This window comes from Hoplias malabaricus, chromosome 3 (genome assembly GCF_029633855.1).
Source record: "Hoplias malabaricus isolate fHopMal1 chromosome 3, fHopMal1.hap1, whole genome shotgun sequence".
Classification (NCBI taxonomy): Eukaryota; Metazoa; Chordata; class Actinopteri; order Characiformes; family Erythrinidae; genus Hoplias; species Hoplias malabaricus.
The window spans coordinates 48,508,771-48,524,576 of record NC_089802.1 but is presented as its reverse complement, the minus strand read 5'-3'; the positions used below and the strand labels follow the sequence as shown (position 1 = coordinate 48,524,576).

Genomic DNA, 15,806 nt, shown 5'->3' with positions numbered 1-15,806 from the left:
ACAGCGAGGCCCGTGCGGCTCTGCCCTGGGAGCAGCGCACTTTTAAAGAGAAGTTGATGCATCACCTCGATCGATTTTTTCTGGTCTTCCTCGCCCTGTTCGCCGTGGTCCTGTTTTCAGAAGCCGCCTATAAATTCTGGTACATCACAAGCTGGAGGAAGATTATGGAGTTTGTGGTGGACACTGTGTCCTATCTGTTTACGCCGGACAAAGACGGATTGCGTGAACTTTAAAATCGCTCTGGACACCTTGTAATTTTACGTCAGGGAACATTTTATGTTGTTTTGTTTCTAGTTAACTCTCTGGACTATTATCAAAGTGTCACATCTAATCACATTTAATTACTGAATAAACCGTTATTGTCACCCAGGTGCAATTGCTTGTTTCATTCTTCATCGTTTTAAAGTTTTTGATCGGTATAATACGGGTAAGAAATGTGCGGTTAACTGTATGCGTTAAATTTGGGGATCTCACATAAATGTGAATAACAAATTAACGTTCTTCAACTGTATTCTGCCTAGGAACCTAGTTAAACCTAGGAATAAAACAGGCCTATATAATAATAATAATAATAATAATATATAAAAACCTTAGCCATACCACTTTGAAATGTAAAATACAAATGAACTAAAAATCACTGCTAGGAGCCGTGACAGTGACGTCATCGATTCTCCAGGGTTTGTGGTCCGCTTTCGGTAAAGGGTCGAGTTCTAAATTTGTTTTCTTAAATTACAGTTGGAAATTGTGGAATTTTATTTTATTATTTTTTTGTAACATATGTAAACGGTTCAAATGCAGAGAAATGGTCACTTACATGGCCTGAATAAAATATAAATATTATGATGCCCTGTCTATAGGCCTAAAACATTGACCCCTCCCTTTGTAGTGCGCTAATTAATATGAATAATACATATTTTCATAACATAGATAGTACACCATAAAGAGGTTAGACAGCCATTTGATGTTCATCCTAATTATGATTTGAGCACGAGCGTTGTCCAATCAGCATGCTGAAGGGTTTGACAGACATTGTGATTGGCCAATCAGATCACAGAACGCTCCTTCATTCTGTGACTACTTCCCTCGGCCTCTCTCTCCGTTTGGAAACTGCAGCGTGTTCGACGTTTCGTGTCTTTTATAGACTTAAAGTAAGTTATTTCCATAACGCAGCCTTGATATCTGTTATAAGTAAGAGAAATGTTAGATAGTACATATTAAGGATGTATACGATAGTTTGAAGTCTATCAGTTATCTACGAATTTTGAAAACATGCGCGAGCCTAGTTAGCCGTGAGCTCTGACAGCGTGGTCGCCATATCATCAGACCGTACTCCATTTTGTAGATCTTTGCGGAATACTGTTACTACGAGGCTTTATTATGAGTTTTCGCCAGAGATTCTTTCGAATTTTTCGTACCACCTTAAATATCGCATTTTAAGAATTGAATTGCTGTGTTGTTCAATATGTCAACTAACTCAATATCAATATCTCACGTTACACTCTCAGATGCTCTTGACAGAATGCAGTCAAAATCTCTCAGCAGTGTTCTCGCATGTAAACCCAGTCCACGCAATTAGAAGTCTGTTTAAACAAACAAGAAAAGTCATGTTATCATGTTAACAAACTTCATCAATCAGAAATCTTAAAAGTGATATTAATAACAAAAACAAAGCTTACCAAGCATTTAACTACACTTTCATTTTATATATATATATGTATGTATGTATGTGTGTGTGTATGTGTGTGTATTAGTTAGTTTGTGGTACTGACCTGGCCCCTGCATATGACCACAATCGGGACCCAGACCACATACAACATAACAGCTGTTTAAGTTATTCTAAAATTAGGCATTGACTATGGGGGATGAATACTGGTGGCGAAAGAACAGAAAAGTAGCTTTGACAGTGTACTTTTTTTTCTAGGATTGAGGACTTTGCATTTTGAAAATACTAGTTAGGCATTCAATTATGTGAAGATATTTTCTTGTTTGCATTATACTTATCACTAATATTTGAATGAGTGCGAAAAGTGTGTGTATATATTGTTTACCACTGGTGCCAAGCTATCAGCCTTGAAGCCTAGGATTTACAGTTGCCCAATACCAAGGTTATATAAATCAGGAACTGCTTTTGGAAATTATGGTATTAAATGTGTGATCTTCTAACAAGGATTTGAATACAAATAAATTATTATAACAAGTTTTTTAATGTTCTTTTAACATTTTCCTGTACTGAACACATTTGTAACAAATGTAAGTTTCTCTTTCATTTTCATTCCAGCATGCGTTACGTGGCCGCTTACCTGTTGGCTGTGCTGGGTGGGAACACCAACCCCTCTGCCAAGGATATAAAGAATATCCTGGGGAGTGTAGGAATCGAGGCCGATGATGAACGTCTTAATAAGGTTTGATTCCCTTCTACTTCAAACTTATGTAAACCAGTTATATTAAAGCACCCTTTCACATTATGAATGTTTATGGACATTTTTACACGTCCAAGTGGTGGTGTATAAATGCAGTGCTGCTGAGTAAATTAATGTTTTGTTAATCTCAATAGGTCATCAGTGAATTAAATGGCAAAGACATCAATGAAGTGATGAATTCCGGTATGTTTATTTATGTATTGTTGCTTTATCAACATTTTCTGTAATTTTTTTTTTGTTGTTGACAAATTTTTATGTATATGGTTGTCCCTGCAGGTCTCTCAAAGTTAGCCTCCGTGCCGGCAGGTGGTGCTGTTTCAGTCTCAGCCGCTGCTGCTGGTGGCGGTGGGGCTCCAGCAGCTGGGGAAGCACCTGCAGGTAGGCTCTGTCTTCTGTTTTAATGATCTTAAGTCAGATTTCTGTACAAAAATTGAAATCTTGACCCATTGTTATTGTTTATTTAAATATGGCTCATGAATACTATATTAAACACTTTATAAACACCTGCTGATAACTTTAGTCAACAACATACATCTTGTATTTATTATTGAGTCTTTTTAGAACCAAATATTGTTTTTTTTTTTGTAGCGGAAGAGAAAAAGGAGGAGAAGAAAGAAGAATCTGAAGAGTCTGATGAAGACATGGGTTTTGGTCTCTTTGATTAATCTTTTTCCTTTTCAAAACAATAAAAATGCAAAAGTATTTGTGTTAAGTCTGTTTCTGTAGCAGCTGTTTTACATTTCCATTGTGCACCTTTTAGTTTCCAAAGTGATAGTGAATGTATCTGACTAAAAAAAGCCATTATTCAAATAATTGTTTTTTGGAGAAGGGAAAGTGAAAATGGGTCACACTGAAAAAGTGGCATGATCAGTGGTTTTCAGTATCTGCCACAAAGGCTTTTAAAAGTCCTGCACAGTCCCTCTGTCAGTTAAGTTAAAGGCAGCTTAAAAAATGATTTCTAACCCAAAAACACAAACTTAACAATGAAATGATCAATAACATTTCATAACCAATATAACAAAATGATTAAAAAAATAATTACAACTGTTCACATTCCTCTGGCAAATAACAGTTTTAATTTATCTCTACCAATAAAAGCCTAGGGAAATTCTAAATGTTTTACTTCAGTGCTGTCAGCTTGTGTCATATTCCCATCTCAGACATCTGACTTTAGGAAAAGGAATGCAGCATTAGTCGCCACTGAGGCAGTTTAAATGATAATGTAAAGTGAGCTTAGAAGGAGATGGGTCTGTGATGCCAGAGGTGGTGTGGGCTTAATTCAGCAAAACAGATGAAGGGTGACCTGCACCTGATGACCCCGGTGAAAAACTTGATATCTTAAAATTGAGTCCTATGTGTAACTAGATTCAGTGTAGGATTTTGTCATCCCAATTAACTTGAACTTCTCAGCCTAAGGTAAACATTCATTCATTATCTGTAACCCCTTATCCAATTCAGGGTCGCAGTGGGTCCAGAGCCTACATGGACTCATTGGGCGCAAGGCAGGAATACACCCTGGAGGGGGCACCAGTCCTTCACAGGGCAACACACACACATTCACTCACGGACACTTTTGAGTCGCCAATCCACCTACCAACGTGTGTTTTTGGACTGTGGGTGGAAACCGGAGCACCCAGAGGAAACCCACACGGGGAGAACACACCAACTCCTCACAGACAGTCATCTGGAGCGGGAATCGAACCCACAACCAGGTCCCTGGAGCTGTGTGACTGCGACACTACCTGCTGCGCCACCGTGCCGCCTATTATATTTAGTTTATATTTATTTAGTTATTTGTCTAGTAACTCCTGTCTTCCAATATATGCAAAGACATTTATCTAGTTAAAAGTTAGTGTTTTAAGTCGACAAATGTGATTGCTATCGAATGTAGAGCAGATGTCTTTTGAAACTGGTTGTTTTTGAAAAAATCCCACCCCTACTTTCACTCTCTTAAACCATTTTTTTTGTAAAACAAAGGAGCAGCATGGCTTAAAAATACAGTTTTTTGTTTCTCCACTGAATCAATGTGGGGTCTATAGCATAGCATATGCAAGAGCTGAATTTAAAATATGTTCCTTCACCCTGTGTAGTGCAGAATGTAGGTTATGACAAATCATATACTGAAGCTTTAATTAAAGCTGAGAATGTACATTTTCCAAAACAATGAGAGAAAAACATACTGTCTTTATGTGAAAACGAAAGAAATTCTTTGACCATTTAAAAAACCCAGACATTTACATGTGAAAAGTGAAGTGTAAAAGAAGAACCTAGTGTTAACACACTACTTCATATATCTCCACTGGGCCGGTTACAGCTTATGTCAAATGTATATTAATATATCAGCAATTTCAAATGGATCTGTCTTACATATGAAACAACAGCACCGAAGTGATAGTGGATGTATCTAAATATTAACAAAGGCACCAAGATTTTTTTGGAAAAGCAAAAGTGAAAAGTGGCATGATTAGTGCAACAAAGGCTCTCAAAATTTGTAGAAGCACAAATACCAATCATGCAGCAAGCTGCAAAAATTACAAATCACAAACGTTAGCATATCCCCTGTTGAAGACAGCTTCAAAATAAAAACAGAATTAAAATGGTCAGTAACATCTTTTTCAATGGTAATACATTTTTAATAACTGTAATTGTTCACATTGTAGAGCTGTGGAGAAATAAATAAAAAGCATCATTGCTTGACTGAGGATGATTCAGACAAACTGCAGCAAACATGAGCTACTGTCCCTGAAGTTGCATCTACAAGGTGGGCTAACAAGGAAGGTGTGTCTAAAATAGCAGACAGTGAGCATGCACCGTGTTTAAAAACCTCAGTGGCACTATTGTCTGATTCACTTGTACTAACGCAACACACTCTAACAGCATCACCACGTCGTATTACTGCAGCGCTGAGAATAATCCATCACTCAAATAATACTTGCTCTGTGGTGGTTCTGTAAGAGTCCTAGCAATTAAAGATCAGGGTGAACGGACCTTACAAGGTTTTCAGGGAAATGGACTGCAGTAATTGTAGAACTGCAAAGTATGCATTAAAAATAATAGATCAAACATGTATCATATTTCATTAAAAGTATTTTTATTCTCTGTATTTTATTCAGTACAGCATCTGGACATTACATATCTTGTCTTGTTTACTGGTGTCCTACTCATGTCTGTTCTACTCTTTGCCTACCACTGTTATTTTCTTTGTCTGCCAGGTCAGAGATTATAAAGGCACATGTTTTATTACCTAGGCCTTGCCAATATTTTATGAGAGAATAACTGACTGACCTAACCACACTGGTACAGACAAATAGTGCATTTATCATGTGCATGTGAAATAAGCACTGTTTTTATGACTGAGCACTCAACAGGTTGCTGTTCTTTATAAGGCTGTACGTGTTTTGACAATGACGTGAGCTCTGTAACTAATCATCTACAAGGTTTCACTGGAAGAGATCAAGTATAACAGGTATGTCTTGTCAAATCATGTAGATGTTTATTACCAGCACACTTCATTTCATCAGTGCTTTTTCCCCTAGTGGAAAGTTTCCGGCTACTATGTCTTTCCACCTATGTACAGTGCAGTTTAGTTGAACTGTGCAACACACATTTCACATTTCAATAATACCACTCACAGCTGAGCATAGAACCTATTTTTTCCACCAGTAATTTAAAAACCTTTGGCATTGGAACTGAAAGAAACACCCGAATTCAATGATTAGGAGGTGTGTCCAAATACTTTTGTCCATATGGTGTATCTAGTGCTTGGCCTTACCGTAATCAGTGGAATCTGATTTCAAATGTGTCAAAAAAGGAAATTAATCACAATTTACAAAAATAAGTTTATTGGTAATCATTCTTTGTAATCTTATTTTGTGTACGCCTGCATACACAGCATAATTCTGGGGTATAATGGCTAAAGTGCTAATGAACATAGTACAGCATTATATAAATTTTTCACAGTGTTTTACAATGTTTTCAAGAGCTTAGATATTTGCAAGGACACCTACACACTCCAGCAAATAACCTGTAATTACATATTTGTTCAGAAACTTGCATGGCTGGTTCACATTTACGTCACAGTATTGTTTTACAGGGAATTACTTCACTGTCTAGTTGACTATATTTTCCTTACACTTGTATCCTTAGAACAAAACACAAAATGTTTTCAAATAGTACATACTACTACAAAATTAAGAAAAAAAAATTCCACTAGCTGCTGCACAGGGAATAACCTGACATTTCTGTGTAGTGTGAGAGTCAGCTGACAATCACGGCAGCTTGCAAAGTGTCCTGACTTATGCCACAGTATGTCTCAATAAGAGCAGGAACTAACTAACTATTAGCATTAGTTAGCTTATATGATGTCTGGAATTTACAGCTTCTTTTCACAGCCTTTAAAGTTACTCAGAGGTCAGAAGATATGTTGTGTCATTTTGCCACGACCTTCTGCAGGTCCTACAATCTCAAGAGGTCATGAAACAACTTTTTTAGCCCGTAAAGGGATCAAATATGTTTGTGCACACATTTTGTCTCGCTTTTTGCTACATAACTTGCATATATATATATATATATATATATATATATATATATATATATATATATATAGTAATTTGTTAAAAGCTAATATATTTAATAATTAGTAGTTTACTAGATAATACATGACCTACAAGATAAGCTTCAAATGTTTAAAGGAACACTAGATATTTACATTAAAATTGGATGGTATGGAACCACCCTCATTCCAATTTCAGGACAGTGCTGTAAAAATTACACTCTGTAACTGTAGGGGAAGCCCAGGAGCAAAAATAAAAAAGCTTATCTAATGTTCCTTTAAATGGAATTGATGATGCATAATGTACTTAAATATGTTAGACAGAAATGAACACAAACATCAATATGGTTTAGCTACATCAGTATTAAAGCAGAAAAGTCATGTTTTGATAAAGACCTCAGACCCACTATTCATCATTTGATAGAGCTCTCCTCTGAGTTTTTCTATTCCTCTGACGTGTTGTCATTGAGGTGAGGATGGCTCTCACTCATATAAGTGAACCGATCCTTTAGGTACTGGTTTCCAAAGCCTAGAATATGTCCTGGAGCATGTCGAGAGAGACCAGCCACCCTAGCAGTAAAGTCCAGTGTGAAGGCAAACTTTACCAGCTCTGGAGCTGCTACCGGAGTCTGGCTAATCTGCTGGGGAAGCTCAGACTGTACGTACTGGTCTGCCAACTGTTGGAAGGATCCATAGGAAAGCATACTGAAGTAGGAGTTAATGGTGGGATTCTCCTTCAGCTGTGGGGAAGAGTAAAGAGGTTCAGTTTTAAGTAGATTTCAAGGTTTTAACTCATGTAATGTTATTTTTCAAAGGAACATATAAAGCTTTTTGGAAGGCCAGATCTAAGTGAAGGACAGTATAATGTTCAGTGGAAAAACCTCACCTTGACATCCATGACATCCCCTTGCTGCTTTATCAAAGCAACAATCCTCTCAATAACTTCCTCCCGAGACACTGTTAAAGTAAGAAATTGAGTGTGAATACATAGTTTAGCCACGACATAATTATTCCTTAAGCAAAAAGCAGTTCTCACTTGGCAAGCCATTTATGTCCATGAGTTGACCTTCCCCATTGAAAGTCCGGTTTTCCTCTACTGGACTGTTTTTCACCTCATGCACAATCTTCTGTAGCTCCTCTGACATTTTCTCATAGTAGGAGTTAGTGGGCTCTACTTCCTCAATTGCTGCAAAAAAAATGTCATTTTAGTTTTCATTTGAACTTTTGCAACTTTAATTTCATTTGATGAAATGAGCACAAAATCCTATACACAAATATAGTGTAAATATTTAATGTTAAATAAACGATTCTCTGAATACAGTATTGGTCTTATCTATTGAATTTTAAGTTAAATTTCTTGTTACCATAAAAATACGATATACGACCTACATTTCACTGAAGATTCGTAGGTATCTGTAGACAGGTCTAGAGTTATTGGTCTCCCAGTGGCTCTATCTAGCCCCATTTCCCTGCTGCGTCTCTTTAGTGATGGCCTTCTCTGGGACCATTTTCTTCTAGGCTGTTTGCGACGCAGGTTGGGGACATCACCACTGGAGAGGACATCAGGGAAAGGCAGGCAGGAAGCTGGGTGATTTGAGGGCTCTGGGAGAGGGACTGTTTCTACAGCTGTCTTTTCCTCTCCTTCATGTTCCTCTTGCTTATCACTATTCCCTATGGAAAACCATCCTAGTAGACTCTTCCATATAGAGGATTTCTTATTCTTCTTACTCTCTTTTGGCTTCTTTGACTCTGTTGAGCTCTCCAGCTGGTCAGCTACAGGGGTATGTGATAAAACCTTATCCCTATTATCATCTGATTCTTGTTTACAGGTTTTATTTGACTGTTTACCATCCTGCTTTTCTTTTTCAAAGGTTAAAAACCACTTCTTGGGCTTCCCATCAGACCTATGAGATGCAGAAGATCCATCATTTCTTCTGAGAGTGCCTCTTTTCTTCCACCGTTTAGTTTTTTTCTCGAATGTCTGGGCCTTGTTCCTTGTTTCTGGCTCAGAAAAGGCCTCATCTTTATCAAGGTTCTCTTCTGAGTCCAATGCTTTTAGGTGAATGGAGGTATCACTTGAGTGTTTACGTTCTCTCTTATTTTTCTCAGCGAGGGTGATCCACTTGCTTGTCCGGCGCTCTTGGTAAGGTGAAGGCCGGGCTCCATCATTCAGGCTCAGGCTTCGCTTCACGTAGATCTCCAGGAGCCTTTTGCTATCTTTCTCACCCACCAGGAGCACCTGGGGACTGGGCTGTGCAGCCTGCTCAGTCAAAGTCATTGCAGAAATATGTAATCCTACAAAGGTACAGAAATGAACATGTTTAAAAGGACATATTCTCACATCACATGCTTATTTTCCTGTCATCCTCTGTTTCACATAAATCATGTCAGAACTGTTAACAACAGTGTTGTTAAAAACAAAATGGATAACACCTGTGTCTAAAGCCATTACAGTTAAACAAAGACAAATATACAAACAAAAACACAACTATACAAACATGGAAAAGTTGTACATGCACACCATTATAAACTTTTATTTAAAGGACATATAATCTTTAAAATATATGTGCTACAAAAGTTTCTTTGATGCCATAGAAGAATCACTTTTGGTTTCATAAAGAACCTTGTTTGTTAAAGGTATGTGAGTGTAAAGAACTGTTTAATGAAAATTGTAAATGTAGCTATTTACCAATTTAAAGCTCTTACCAAAAATGTTTCTTCTATGACACCACTGAAATAAATATTTGTTGCACGTTTACTGTTATCAGCAAGATAAAGCTCAAACGTGTAGTTACCCTCGTCGTTTAGGAAAGCAAAAGGTATGTTAAAGTGACTATCGTCTCCATGAAGACTGTTGGTGTTGTCACTGCTTCTTACGTTTCAAAACACAACACGACAGCCGAATTTTTTTGTTTCCAACAGTTCCTGTTTCGTTTCTTATACGAACAAAACAGAAACACACCAAACGTAAAGGCTATGTACTGCTCAGAAACGAGGTGTTGGTCTTACCTGCTCTTTGCAACCTTGTTGTTTGTAAAGTCTTTAGAAAATAAGTAAATTGAAACAGCGAGAAAAGAAGTAGGATCTCGTCTTGCCCTAGAACTCTGTACGGACGTATCTCTTGGTCGGCCACACCCCCAGCCAATCACAGGTCTGTTTCGTGGAGCAGGTAATATACATGAAATTACCTCCGAGTGGTCAGGTGATGTAGGGGTTTTCTGGGATGGGTTTTTTTACAGTATCGCTTCATTATGAGGAAGTACATTTAGATTTTAAAATGATCTGTTCCATCGTTTAGAGTATTTATTATCAAGTAATTACACGGGGTTTGAGCCAGTTCCCTCTCTCTTTTCCATAAAGGCTGTAGACATATATTCCATGACGTTTTAACACAGTTAATCTAAATGACGCTGGCACACGTTCACACAGCACAGTATAACAAGAGAATTAAAGTCCTCTGTCAACAGAAACCTGTGGGTTGAGTTGTGTGGTTTTATATATTGTGCTGCCTGAACTGACCTTGTTATCATAATTATATATATATATATATATATATATATATATATATATATATATATATATATATATATATATATATATATATATATATATATATATATATATAAAGACAATGTATATTTTTAAAGGTCTTTTAACACATTGAGTGTAGCTCTGCAGCACAGGGCAGGTCTCATATTTCTCAACCACTTTAACATTTCCTGTAAGAATTTTTACCATGTGTAAAGAAAGTCAAAGTTCATAATATGCATTTGCAGATTTTCAGTCTTTCTAATATCCCTTTGGTTGCAAACAACCAATAGGAAATATTGATATGAAATAAAGATCTGCAACTAATTTCAGTCATGATTTCTGTAGCAAAGCCATGCTTTTAGCACTAATAACATTAAGTGCCATCCAGCTGATTTAGACTCCTGACTGTGTTTTCAGAATATCCTTGATTCTAGCTTGTTATTGGCTTGTTTATGAATTTTCTGACAATCTCTGTTATATAGTTGCTATCTTGTTGTCCTTTTGTAATATACTTTAATTGTTCATCTGTTTTACTGTTTTACAGTTTTAATGTGCCTTTTCCTGTGAATCTCACTGCTGATAATATGAAATAATTAATTAATAATGAATATAATATAATAATCTATTCCATATAAGGTCACAAATTCAGTTTTATGACCTTCCTTTTGCCACTTAATGAAACTCCCAATGTTGCGTTCCTTAGCCATACCTGTTAAACAATGTGAATTCATTCATTCATTCATTCATTCATTCATTCATTCATTCATTCATTCGTTCATTCATTCATTCATTATCTGTAAGTGGTTATCCAGTTCAGGGTCGCGGTGGGTCCAGAACCTACCTGGAATCATTGGGCGCAAGGTGGGAATACACCCTGGAGGAGGCGCCAGTCCTTCAACAACGTGAATGCATTAAAGAAAAGTTTTGAGCACAGAATTAAAAAGGCACGTTTTAATATTTGTAGTTTTATATTTAAATTTAAATTTAAAAGCTTAAATTACATTTTAAATAATTTCTTACTTGCACCCCACTATATCATAACTTACACTCATGTAAAGTTACCTACTTGGTTTAAAAAAAAACAAAAAAAAAAAACAGGTCAAATAAGAAATGTTTCAGTGACAGTACAGAATTACATGGTAAGATAATGTTTTCATTGCTTAAACAATTTCTCATAAAACTGTTCTATCCAGAATACTGCATAAATAGAGCAAGTATCCTGATGGATGTGGTGTGTGTGTGTGTATTTTTTTTATTATTTGTGGCTGTTATGCTTATACTGTTGACACAGACACAAACACAGCCATGCACCCATATGTGCACACAGACACGCACAAAGTCACTCCAGTCTTCATGGGGATTTCACATGCGCACACCTTCACACTGCCCTACTTTAAATGTTGACACAACTGTAAATAATGTTAACTGAAGACACACCATTACTCTTGTCTTTATGCCTACATTTCACTGAAATTAACAATTCAAATTTGGAGAACATATAAACTCAAACTCCTAAGCAGTGGTCTTACATGTCCTCCAGGGGTCAGTAAAGGACTTGTAAAGTGGAGGAGGTTGCGTGACATCTGAATGAGCAGTCATGTCAGAATTTTCCTGAGGTACTGGTTCAGGTGTTTTCTTGGTTAGCGCATGTGTAAACGTGTTTGATGATTACACTGAATGATGTAAGAGAAAAAGGGAAAGACCAGGGTGTGGTTCAGCAAGTTCACCTCTCAACAGCATGGCCCAGGTCAAAGCTCAGATGTTGTAATGCAGCAAACATTTACATGACATTAAACAAAAATGTACCAATCACTCCATGTGTAGACTTAGTATTTTTTTTAATTGAGTACTTAAAGTTCTGTTAATAGTTTTCCCACAAAACACGGCAAACTTGATGAAACTGAAATGAATCTGCTAAACTAATTATATGCAGCAGATATTTACATATAAACGTTATCAGAAAAATCCAACTTTGTTGTTTTTTTTTTGACAGCTGCCCTTCACAAGTTTAACGGTGACTGAACAACTGTTCCAAAATGACTCAGAATAAAATCTGGCTCCATCCATTTCCATTCAAGGTTATGGAGATTTTTGCATTTTCTGAAAAATGACCATTTTGGAGATACAATATTTTGCCTTATTTGCCATTTGACCTGATGTCACAAAGCAGACTAATGTAAAGAATGCGACAGAAGCTGCTGCTTACTGGTCTTGGCTCATTTCTTGGAAGCTTCCTGATTTCAGGTAAAGCCTTGAATGAGGAAGTAAGAGAGACTTGGTTTCATATTTACTTCAGGACATACAACCTGAAAACAGCCTTTACACAGCAAACATTTTCATCAAAATATTTATTACAAGTCTTCAGGGCAAGTGTATCTTACTGAAGGTGCTCACTTGAATGAATTGAAAGAGTCTGGAACAATAAATGATTGAAATTCAGAGTGTGGCTGTATTCTTGTGGCCTCGTGGTGAGGAATGTTCAGCTGGAATTAAATGAAGCAAAGCCAGCAATAAACAGTACTTTTTTTTTTTTTTAAACAAGTGGAATGATGATTTAGTGGCATGTCCAGAAAAAGTACGGAAAATGTAGCGGCAGAGTCAAGTAGGAAAGTCTAAAGCAAGGCTGCGATCTGATCTGATTCACTGGACACACCTTGGCTTTTGTTTTTGTGACATATGTTAGCCTCGGTTTGCTGTAAGACCTTGTACAATAGGTATGTTTGAGCTACCGTCTAATACATGTTTAACCCATGACAAATGGGAGCGCACACTAAGCTATATCTGCCTTGATACAGTGGAGAACAATGTCCTGATTATACATTTCCATTCAAGACTATTTTCAACTAAGCTTGACATTAAAACATGTATCGTTCTACTGATTGGTTAAATACATTTCAGTACAACAAACATGATTAAGTAGAAATGAAAAAAAAAAAATAAATTAAAAAATAAAAAAGAATACCAAAGCAAAACATTGCAGATATTGTTAGTTCCCAGAAAACATTAAACCAAAGAAAGTTTACGTACAGGGTCAGTATATCACCCATAATCTAGAAAAAATAAGTCCTGCTGTGACGATTGTAACATTGTCAAGTCCAAACTCCAAAGGCAATGAAAGGCTAGCAGAGGTCACAGACTTTTTTAATTTCACAGTTTTTTTATTTAAAAGTTTTTTTCTGATAATTAGTCCCCAGATAAAGGAAATTCTTTAGGTAGTGTCACAGTCTCACAGGGACCTGGAGGTTGTGGGTTGAGTCCCACTCCGGGTGACTGTCTGTGAGGAGTTTGGTGTGTTCTCCCTGTGTCTGCGTGGGTTTCCTCCAAAAACACATGTTCATAGGTGGATTGCCGACTCAAAAGCGTCCATAGTTGTGAATGTGTGTGTCTGTGTTGCCCTGTGGCACCCCCTCCAGGGTGTATTCCCGCCTTGCGCCCAATGATTCCAGGTAGGCTCTGGACCCACCGCGACCCTGAATTGGATAAGTGGTTACAGATAATGAATGAATGAATGTTTAGTCTTACGTATGTGGTACAGTAACACCAGATTTGTGAGCCATCTAATTGCCCACATTGTCCTGAATGTAATGAATACGATTTTTAAACGGTGCCTTTTCAAGTTTGAAGTTTGTTTCCCTTGGACATAGAGTACCTTGGGTATGGTCACTGTGCTGCTGGTACACTGGTATTCAAGTAATGAATTACAACACCTTTTCACAAAATGAAAACCTGGTTAAAATCACATGGCTGTCTTTTGCTGGACTGATTTTGTTTTCTTTTTCAGGGAATATCACAGCTGTTTCTTTCTGAGATGTATTGACTAGTAATGGGGACTAAGCCATCATATCAGCCTGTGACCATTTTGAATTATTGAGCAAGACCAAAACGTCAGGTAAATAATTAACAAAGTGGGTGTAACAAAGGTAGGTGAGAGGGAGTGGGAGAGGGAAGCAGGGAAGGAAATAGTGTGAAACTGCTGAGTGAAGCAAGAGTGGAAATACATCATTGTATCTTAAATTCTAAATGGGTGACTTAGAAAATGTCTGATATAACAACGTCATTTCACTTACTGTAAGGCTGTGCCTTTTCTTTATCTCCGACTGTAGGAAAGAAGTTGAAATACTTGTAAGAGCTGGACTGATGGAGAAAATTTGTTCATTCAGGCAGCCATTTTATTTAATTTATTTATATTATTTTTCCATAATAAAACAGATAGGATGTAAATAAAATCATTCAGAATAGATTGATTTGATAGATACGTTTAGAGCAGCAGTGATAAAAAAAAATCCAGGGCTGTTCAGTGCCTTAAAAATGCTCCCACCTCATAATGTAGTTTGTTGTTGTTGTTGTTATTATTATTATTATTGTTGTTGTTGTTGCTGTTGTTGTTGTTTTTGTTTGTTTGTTTGTTTGTTTGTTTAATTCATAGCAGAAGGGTAAAAAAGTTCCCAAAGGAGCTGTATTTTTCCAGATTAACTACTGTCTTATTTCAAAACATAGGTTCAGTGCTGGTGTACTCAGCATGATTTTATATCTCAGTCATTTATTTAAAAATTAGAAATTCTGTGTGATTCCCCTTTGATCTGCCTTTTATTATATCAGGGACATTTCAAGGGGGAAATACAATATAGTTTTTACAGGGGTTTTAGAAATGTTGGCATGAAGATGTTAGAGCATATAATTACTCGTGAAAACTTCAGAAAATCATTAATTAGTCTCTCTTTTTTTTCTTACTGAAAAAATGTAACTCCAAAACAGGGCATCATATCAAAGTTTAATAATTGTTTGGAAATGTAATGCAAGTTTTGGAGTGTGCCTGACATGGTATGATGTTATAGTGTATGTAATCTCCTTTGAAATAGGTGTGCCATTACAGTGGTGTTGCATGGCACTCTGCGTTCATGAATGTTAATTTCATGCATAAATGTATTATGTAAGACTTTTGTCCAGATGGTGTCCTTTTAGTACAAGACAAAGCTTGACAATTGGTCAATTTAGACCAATTTATTCTCATTTATTCCCATTTATTCGTAAGCATAGGTATATAAATAAAAATATTATTTTTATGTAGCATTTTCTGGGAGTACTGTTATGAAGCGCAGGTTTTTAAGTGAAGAGCAGCTTGCTGTGTCACCGGCGATTAGTCTCGGAGAGAGCCTGGCATAAACAAATGAACAGAGTGAGCTGGGGAGAGTCCACCTGTCACTCAGGAGATGTGTAGCTAACAGAACAGATGGAGGGCCCCCAACAAACACACACCCACCCACACACACACACACACACACACACACACACACACACAGTCA

At 36.9% G+C, this 15,806-nt stretch overlaps 2 protein-coding genes across 2 annotated transcripts; one reads left to right on the top strand and one right to left on the bottom strand.

Annotated features, from left to right (window-relative positions):
* Positions 1 to 1,011: 1,011 nt before the first annotated feature.
* Positions 1,012 to 3,132, top strand: rplp2 (ribosomal protein, large P2). The gene is made up of 5 exons (XM_066665861.1): positions 1,012 to 1,148; positions 2,279 to 2,402; positions 2,555 to 2,603; positions 2,697 to 2,798; positions 3,009 to 3,132. Exons 2-5 carry the CDS (start codon positions 2,280 to 2,282, stop codon positions 3,083 to 3,085), a joined length of 351 nt encoding a protein of 116 aa, XP_066521958.1. The 5' UTR covers positions 1,012 to 1,148; position 2,279; the 3' UTR covers positions 3,086 to 3,132.
* A 3,890-nt stretch (positions 3,133 to 7,022) lies between these two features.
* LOC136692845 (uncharacterized) lies at positions 7,023 to 10,109 on the bottom strand. Its single transcript, XM_066666551.1, has 5 exons — positions 9,982 to 10,109; positions 8,362 to 9,267; positions 8,009 to 8,158; positions 7,859 to 7,929; positions 7,023 to 7,712 (listed from the first exon to the last, which is right to left on the bottom strand). Exons 2-5 carry the CDS (start codon positions 9,248 to 9,250, stop codon positions 7,416 to 7,418), a joined length of 1,407 nt encoding a protein of 468 aa, XP_066522648.1. The 5' UTR covers positions 9,251 to 9,267; positions 9,982 to 10,109; the 3' UTR covers positions 7,023 to 7,415.
* Between the last annotated feature and the right edge of the window lie 5,697 nt (positions 10,110 to 15,806).

Excerpts from the sequence above, each read along its gene's own strand:
- rplp2 (XM_066665861.1), top strand. The coding sequence starts at position 2,280 with ATGCGTTACGTGGCCGCTTACCTGTTGGCTGTGCTGGGTGGGAACACC. Across the intron at positions 2,604-2,696 it reads CAATGAAGTGATGAATTCCG|GTCTCTCAAAGTTAGCCTCC; the intron begins GTATGTTTATTT and ends TTGTCCCTGCAG. Across the intron at positions 2,799-3,008 it reads AGCTGGGGAAGCACCTGCAG|CGGAAGAGAAAAAGGAGGAG; the intron begins GTAGGCTCTGTC and ends TTTTTTTTGTAG.
- LOC136692845 (XM_066666551.1), bottom strand. The coding sequence starts at position 9,250 with ATGACTTTGACTGAGCAGGCTGCACAGCCCAGTCCCCAGGTGCTCCTG. Across the intron at positions 8,159-8,361 it reads CTACGAATCTTCAGTGAAAT|CAATTGAGGAAGTAGAGCCC; the intron begins GTAGGTCGTATA and ends TTTTTTTTGCAG. Across the intron at positions 7,713-7,858 it reads GGGATGTCATGGATGTCAAG|CTGAAGGAGAATCCCACCAT; the intron begins GTGAGGTTTTTC and ends TCTTCCCCACAG.